The following is an 8,682-nucleotide window of genomic DNA, read 5'->3' on the forward strand; positions in this document are numbered from 1 at the left end:
CATGTATGGATGTGAGAGTTGGACTGTGAAGAAGGCTGAGCGCCAAAGAATTGATGCTTTTGAACTGTGGTGTTGGAGAAGACTCTTGAGAGTCCCTTGGACTGCAAGGAGATTCAACCAGTCCATTCTGAAGGAGATCAGCCCTGGGATTTCTTTGGAAGGAATGATGCTGAAGCTGAAACTCCAGTACTTTGGCCACCTCATGTGAAGAGTTGAATCACTGGAAAAGACTCTGATGCTGGGAGGGATTGGGGGCAGGAGAAGGGGACGACAGAGGATGAGATGGCTGGATGGCATCACTGACTCGATGGACGTGAGTCTGCCTGAACTCCGAGAGTTGGTGATGGACAGGGAGGCCTGGCATGCTGCGATTCATGGGGTCGCTGAAAGTGAAACCAATAGAACCTGCCCCACACTAGTATGATACTTGTAGACTTCACTTAAATTTAGCTAACAAAAAGACTCTTGAAATTTGACACATTTTTTAAGTAACATCTACCATGTACAGAGAGGATAGCATTATGAGATGTAAGAGAAGAAGCCCTGAATCTAAGCATGTAAGTCAAACTACCTCTGGCCCCCTGGACTTCAGTACCTTCACCAGCACGAAGAAAGAGCCAAAGCAAAAAATGTCTACAATCCTTCCAGCCTAAACATTCTTCAATCAATCTACTTCAATTTTTTCTCATGATTATTCAAAATAACTAGAGAAAGGTGTGACATGGATAACTAAAGCTAAACATAAAATGTGTCAACATGGAGATGATGATACATAATTTATACAAAATGTCAATTACTTTGTATCATCCTGAACACCAATGCTTTGCTATATGGTTGCATTCACAACTAGTTTCCCTTCAGTTCATAATCTAAAAGCAACTCTTGTGATATAGTATGATATAATATTTCTTTACCTTCAGAAAGCAGAAGGAAGTACTACAGTAATTCTCATATCATCAGTATATCTACCATTATCAAATGCATACCTTTTACTGCACTGCAGAGGTGCAGTAAGGAAAATCTATACATATTTGTACTTATTTTTATTCATATACAACTAGAGAAGCCTCAGCCTTCTTTCACAGTACCTCTTGAAAGAACAAAACAGAATACATGCTATTTCTAAGAGATTGTACAGGGGGAATGAATGCAATCTTTAATATTTTTTTCAAGCAATTAAAGAATAAAGATCATTCTGGAGTGATATAAATGCAAAGACAAGCCAAAGAACAGCCCTCCTACCCACCTGTCACCTTCAGTGAGTTACCTCAAAAGAAAAGAAGATTAGAAATGTTTATATATTATGTTAATCACAACATTTTAAGACCAAATACTGTGATAAACACATTTTCTCATAAGTATTCAGTTTAAAACCCCCATTTATATGGGATTAATTCCATTAAAGGCTTCCCTGGTGGCTCAGCTGATAAAGAATCTGCCTGCAATGTGGGAGACCTGGGTTTGAGCCCTGTGTTGGGAAGATCCCCTGGAGAAGGGAATAGCCACCCACTCCAGTATTCTGACCTAGAGAATTCCATGGATTGTATAGCCCATGGGGTCGCAAAGAGTCAGACACAACTGAGCTATTTTCATTAAAGGATATCCATTAACAGAGAATTTTTAACATGAAATAGTTCAAAATAATGTATTAAAATATTTCACTAATGCTTGTCTCTCTTGCTCATATTCATCAGTGAAGAACTTTGTAGACTGAAGTCTGCTATCCAACTAAACAACAGCAAAGAATGCAATCTACCACAAACTCAGTATCCTTAGACACATGTATAAAAAGCATAAACTTGATGTATTGAGCATGGGTTTATTTCTGCTTCCTCCTAAAACCCCACTAAAACTGTAGTAAAGGAATTTAATTTTAAAAAGCAAACACCAAAGGCAGGGGGGCAGAGGGGGGAACCCCAATAAACTCACAAATATGAAGAGAATGGAGGAGCAGACAAGAGAATAAACAAGAGATGTCAGCAAGAATGTATGGAGGACAGGTAATCGACTTAGCAACACTGAATTAGCTGAATCTAAGCGCCTACGGGGAAAAGCAAGATGATACGCTTTTCAGAATCTAGGAGAAGTTCAGAAACTGAGGTATCAAGTACCACACAAAGCACGAGTGAGCAAGATACTGAAAACTGAACAAGTTGACGTCAGTATAAAGTACAACTTGACTCCCAAACTTACACCCTACCCATACAAATGACCACCTCTCCCCAGACACAGAATCACATCCCTTGGAGGAACTGAACCAGGAAGTTACCAAACAAGGATTTCACCAAGTGCAGCAAAATATAAGGGTAAGACACTAGACCAGTGCTGCCCAAAAGAATTTTCTGTGATGATGGAAATATTCTATATCTGTGCTGTACAGTAGCCACTATCCACATGTATTTTATTTGAGCATCTGAAACATGGCCAGTACTACAGAGAAACTGAACTTTTTAACTGCATTTTGTTCAGTCACTAAGTCATGTCCGACTCTTTGCGACTCCATGACCTGCAGCCCACCAGGCTCCTCTGTCCTTCACTATCTTCCTGAGTTTGCTCAAATCCATGTCCAACGAGTCAGTGATGTCATCCAACCATCTCATCCTCTGTCATCCTCTTCTCCTTTTGCCCTCAGTTTTTCCCAGGATCAAGGTCTTTTCCAGTAAATTTAATTTTAAATAATAGCTATTTAATAGCTAATAGTAGCTACATATGGCTGGTACATTGGACAGCACAATACCAGACCAAAACCAGAAAGACTGAGTGGAAGTTCGATATTTTACCTACCATCTCCCCTGGTTCCCAGAAAGCTGATAATCAGGTTTACAGCATAGAGATAGAAGAGTGTAAGGTCTTCCCTGGAGACCCTGGGTGGTCCCAGAGAGGTGATCTGTCCATTCTGACACCCAGAGATCTCCCAGGGAGAACAATTAGATAACTATGACAAAGACCAGTCAGCAATACCTACTTCATAACATGCAGATCTTCTCACCTGCTGCTGAGTGCCTTTCTTTTAAACAAGACTGCATTACCCGAGTATTAGCAGGCATTTAAGAAAAGCCTCAACATGAAAAGAACACGGAAAACACAAAGAGATCAAGAGAAAACATCAAATAAATTACTAGTACCTTCATATTAAAAAATTACACCCATAAAGCAAGAAAAGAAAATGACAAACATGTACATAATTAAAGCATAAGTAAAAGTTCTTGGAAATTAAAGATATGATCAAATAAAAAGTTCCATATAAGGATTAAAAGGAGATAGGTAAAAGGCTCAGAAAGAACAATGAGGACCAAGGAGAAAAAGAATAAGGGAATTAACTCAGGAAGTCCAATTTCCCACTCATAGGGATTCCAGAGAGATGCAGAACACAAAGACAAGAACACTATCATAGAAACAGTACAGGGAAATTTCTCTGGAAGAAAATAAACCCTAGCTCAGTGAATGACAAAAGACCCACACTGGGGCGAATACTTGAGAAATTTCAGAACAAAAGGGAGAAAGAAAATATTCTAAAACGTTACAAAGAAATATTTCCATTTTACAAAGGAAAAAATATCTGACTTCTTGACAAGACTGGAAACTATATAACAGTAGAGTAAGGCCCTCAGGATTTTGAAGAAAAAATTATTTCCAAACTTCAATTTTTATATCTCTAGTACGAATAAACTGTAAGGTAAATTACAGAAATTCTGGAGAGTATATCCTCCCAAAACAAGAGATTACACACACACCAAGAAAAAGAGGAAAAAAATTGGGAACTGAAAGGCAGGGAGCAAGGAGGACGACAGCAGGGCAACAGGCCTAGAAACGCAACCAGTTCCAACTGCAGCCCAAGACTGAGCTCCACGAAGTTTTTCAAGGGGGAAAAAAAAAAAATCAAACTGCCTAATTTCTAATTCGCCAATAATAAAAACATCGAAATTTTTTTGTAGAGACATGAGGAAAACAGCAATATATTCTCAGAAAACTAACTATATTAAAAGCGAAAAAAGTAAATATAAATTCCAGAAATACATAAAAAAATTGTACAAGAAAGGAAATAACAGAGAAGTCAAATCATTGTGCTGTACATCTTGAACTTATACAGAGCTGTAAATCAACTATATTTTAATAAAACCTTAAACAAAACACAAAACAAATGAAACAATCACATATACTACTCGGCTTAGGAGTGGATAACCCTTTACGTAGACATAATGTAAACATGGAATTTTCAATTAACCAAAACTTCTGATATAACAGTACTGAGAAAACCAGGGAATGGAACTGGGCAGTCATAGTGGCATATGCAAGAGAAAGTATAAAAGGTAAATCTTCATTGACAATAATGATAAATAAGATTTAAATTAGGAACTCTATAAATAGAAGTAAAAATGTTATTTAGAAATATGGAAGTAAATACTAGATGAGCTAGAGAGTTCAAAGCTTGCTTCTAGGAAGTGGGGAAAGACTGGAAGGTAGATAGCTGTTTTTCTTTTAGTGTTAGTTGGTATTTTATAATTACATGCAAATACTACACCAGTAAAAAAATTATTTTTAAGGAAGTATTACTGTACTCACATATTTTCAAAAATGGCCACAACTCAAAACCTAAGCAAAAAAACAAAAGAAACCTAAGCATACCTCCTGCAAATTTTGGTCTTCTTGAGTCCAAGAATTTAAAACATGTGCTCCAGAGTCACTTACAATGAAATTCACCTAATAGAGTTCAAAGAAATAATTAGTATTCAACTCCAATTCCACTCAATTACATATTTAAAATATTTAATTATAAATATCTTTTAATATATGTAATACAAACACAAATTGAAGTGCAGTCTCTAGCACTAGTTTGCTGACTGATTCATTCATACATACACAGAACACCCAGTACCAGGAAAACAGTTCTGCCCCTCACAACGTGGGGAACATCCGGGGTTCTCAGATGTAGAAAGACAGAGGGCAGGGCAGGAAGAATACAAACAAAAATAAACTAACAAGATGATTTCAGAGAATGATAAATGATATGAAAAAGAAATTGTTTAGCTTTTTTAGATCAGTTGATCAGAAAAGGGCTCTCTATAAAAGTGGCAATTGCTGCTGCTGCTGCTAAGTCGCTTCAGTAGTGTCCGACTCTGTGCGACCCCATAGACAGCAGCCCACCAGGCTCCCCTGTCCTTGGGATTCTCCAGGCAAGAGGGGAATCGAAAATGACCAAAAGAAAACAGCCAGGGAAAGAAATGGAGGTAGAGAATACTAGGTACAGCAAACTGCAAATGCAAAAGCCTCTGTGTACTACCACAAGGTCAGAAAAATATGCTGGAGTTGTATCACATAAGGCAGTGGAGGCCAGAAGAATGGATTTGGACTTCATTCTAAATTTTAAAGTAAAATGCAAACCAAAAAATACTATCAGGTAAGATGATGACAGTAAGGACATATTAGAAAATACATCAGAATATGGCTGTGTTCTCTTTTGGGAGGAGGGTGAGATTATTTATTCTTCACTGAACTATACGGTCTAATTCATGATCTTTTTTCTTATTGTCTGTGAAATACTAGTTTTGATTTCCCAGTAAGTTTGATAAGTAACCTTTTCTCCTGAGGTTTATCTGACAGGAACATGTCTTACTGGCCCTTTTACTCACATTACTGCAATGAAATCTTACAACAATCATAGGAAGGAGGTGTTATGCTGACTAGGGAAGAAACTGAGGCTTGAAGAGATGAAGCAAAAAGATCAAGGTCACACTGCTGGTTGCTTAATGATGTCAGAACTTGAACCGAAACCTATGCCCTCAACCACTACATTATGCTTCCTCTCATACTTTTTTTTTATCCTACATGATACACAATTTACAGAGGGACTAAAAGCAATTTATATTTAATTTAGAATACATCTGAATGTGTAATATATATTAGACTTTCCATGTTCAGCCTGACTGTTACTCCTCTGCCTATGCCAGTCTATGAACTGGCTAGGTCCCAGCCTACTCACTCCAGTATTCTTGCCTAGGAAATCCCATGGACAGAGGAGCCTGGCAGGCTACAGTCCATGGGGTCGCAAAGAACTGGACATGACTGAAGTGACTAAACAAGAGGTCCCAGCCTACGCTGCTCCAAATGAGACAGAAAACACATCATCCACTGTGGCTAACCAAATGACTTCCCTAAATACAACAGTTGAGATTCTGAAACCTGAAGATCATTTTCATACTAGAAATTTTTATCAATCTTACATTTCCCTTCTTACTGATAAAAACAATTTCCACTTAGCATTCTTAAGAGTATTTCTTTACAACATGGCCAAACCCTGCGGCGGTTTAGGACACTTTCACTAAAACTGTAAGCAGCCTGGTTCTGAGATTCTGGTTCTGCCTCTAACTAGCTATATGACTCAGAGCAATTGCTTCTTTTGACCTCAGTTTCTGCATCTCCAACAAGGCAATAATAAACAAGACTAATATTCACATGAAACACACCAACATACTCTGACAAAGTGCTTTCAGCCAACATCCCTTCTTGCTTATGCTGGCAACAGTTCTCAGTGGTCAGTGTCTGTTCCATTCTGGTTATTACATAGTTTGAATATTGTCCCATTAATTACAGTAATTACCGCATAGGACTGTTGTGAGAGTCATAGGAGTTAATAAATATGAAGCACATGTAAGAAGAGCTTTGTAACTGTAAGCTGTTATTATTATTGTTGGCCCCGATTAAATATATGTAACATATTAATCCCAAAGGGGCGTTCCATATACCACATTTTTAAAGTAGCAAATAAACAGTAACTCAAATTGATAGCAAATTCATATATTAAAAATGTAACAAGCAGTTAAGTACACCCCCAAAATCATGATTTTCCTTGTACTTCACACTCACCAGCTTTTTGAAAGGAAATATGTCATACATTATCCTACAATATTCCATGGAAGATTCTACTGAGCAAGTCCACAACGATTTAGATATGGGGGCCAATGGGATGATTCCTTGGGTCCTATTCTTCACCAGCATATCAAACTCGACATGCTGTCTGCATGACTCTGCCATGTAAGGGCAGTGATCCACGACAAACACCGTTTTATGAGATTCAGAAAAAATCTTCATCTTGTTTCAACCTGTAAAGGATAAAATATATTAGCCAAACATCTTATATATAACATTTAATCTCTTAAATTATTTCTAATGACTGTCTCTTTTCCTCAAGATGATTTGGTAGGGAACATAAATAATCAAGATTCAGTGAAATTTATCCAACAAAGGACAAGATTTAATGAGGTCATGACAATAAAGTAACTATCAATTCAAGGGATGAGCTGCTCCATATTAACCTGTTATTCTACCGGAGGCAGGGAACACTGCAATCCATGCATACATTTTTCGCTTTTGGAATGCACTTAAACTTGTCAGCAGAAAATATTTTTACAAATAATCGAATTGTTTCTCTTACACAATATCAAACATAATACACGACAAGTACTCTTCAAATACACGTTTGATCATCCTTGTTAATTGACATCAATTACATATAAATCTCTAAACTTAATTCAGTCAGTATTTTGGGGCTTCCCTCCAAAAAAAATCCCAAGACTTCTGAAGAAGGGTAGAGGGGGAGAAAGAATGAACTGGAAAAAGGAGTGACAACAAAGGGAAGTCCCAAACATAACAAACATCTCCTAGGATAACTGTGTATCAGGTCTTCGCATTAGGATAAGGACCTCAAATTCACGTTCTCCCCCTTAGCTTATGAAACACCACGGTAAATTTATCATGTAGAACAGAAAAACTTAGGTGCTACCATCACGCTGGTGGGGAGGAGGAACTTCAAGAACTTTTCTTATAGCAACTCCCTTGCTTCGCTAAGAAAATCTTACACTGAATAGACAAATCCACATTCGAAAAGCACATGGTAAACAGAGCAGAAGTGCTCATCAAAACGAACTGACTTTTTACAATCTACCTATTTTCTTCTACTGCTTTCAAACGTATTTCCCCTTCATGCAAAACTCTTCTTTGAGAAACCTAGACACACTCTGCTGGAAGGTGGGGGGTAGAAAGTACAAGGTGAGTGGATAGGGAAGACCTCAGGATCGAGGTTCGCTTACTTTCGTGCCTGGTCCTGCAGTGAAAACGAACAGAGGCTATGGACCACAGCCTCTCTGGAAAAGGCTGCTGGCTGGGTGGGGAGGGTCAGCGCACAGTCAGGAGTGACTGGTACCAAAGACAGGGAACTATGCTTTCCCCGTTCATCTCTTAGCACACCGGTCCTTCCCAGGCTTCCTAAATGCAGGAGCGCGCGCGCGCCTGCGCGTGAACACAAACACTCACACACTCGGACTGGCGCGTGCGCAAAGCACTCTTCGATAGCCCCGCCAAGCTGCCCTTCCCCCTCGGCGGGCCAGACGCCCAGGTCTCTAACAGGAAGAGGGCGGAGCTAAGAAAAAAAATTGCCTCCGACCCTCAAGATTTTCTACCCGCTAATTTTCCCAGTCACCCATTGGGAAGACTGATCCCGGCGACCTGAGAGCCTCCCCAAGAGCGCAGTACCAACCACAGCACCAGCTAAACCAGTCACGGCCCCCTAAGAGCAAAGGGCTCCCACTAGATCTCCCTGCTCCGTCTCTCCACCCAGCCCGTTTCCCCTAGCAAAACTCGCGAGACTTTGCGAGAGGCCGAGCAAAAGCCCGAGTGTGGACTAGC

The 8,682-nt window shown here is 39.2% G+C and overlaps 1 protein-coding gene across 2 annotated transcripts in view; it reads right to left on the reverse strand.

Annotated features, from left to right (window-relative positions):
- ASUN (asunder spermatogenesis regulator) overlaps window positions 1-8,682 on the reverse strand; it is a 32,236-nt gene that overhangs the window by 21,902 nt on the left and 1,652 nt on the right. Inside the window, exons 1-3 of one of the 2 annotated variants that reach the window (XM_010856008.1) lie at window positions 8,088-8,636; window positions 6,865-7,100; window positions 4,627-4,701 (exon numbers count right to left, since the gene is read on the reverse strand). In XM_010856008.1, the coding sequence (XP_010854310.1) occupies window positions 4,627-4,701; window positions 6,865-7,089 (300 nt within the window). In that variant the 5' untranslated portion in view covers window positions 7,090-7,100; window positions 8,088-8,636. Of the gene's footprint in view, window positions 1-4,626; window positions 4,702-6,864; window positions 7,101-8,087; window positions 8,637-8,682 lie in introns of those variants that run through there. The other variant, XM_010856009.1, reaches the window with a different exon arrangement.

Source organism: Bison bison, unplaced genomic scaffold (genome assembly GCF_000754665.1).
Source record: "Bison bison bison isolate TAMUID 2011002044 unplaced genomic scaffold, Bison_UMD1.0 scf7180017864370, whole genome shotgun sequence".
Classification (NCBI taxonomy): domain Eukaryota; kingdom Metazoa; phylum Chordata; class Mammalia; order Artiodactyla; family Bovidae; genus Bison; species Bison bison.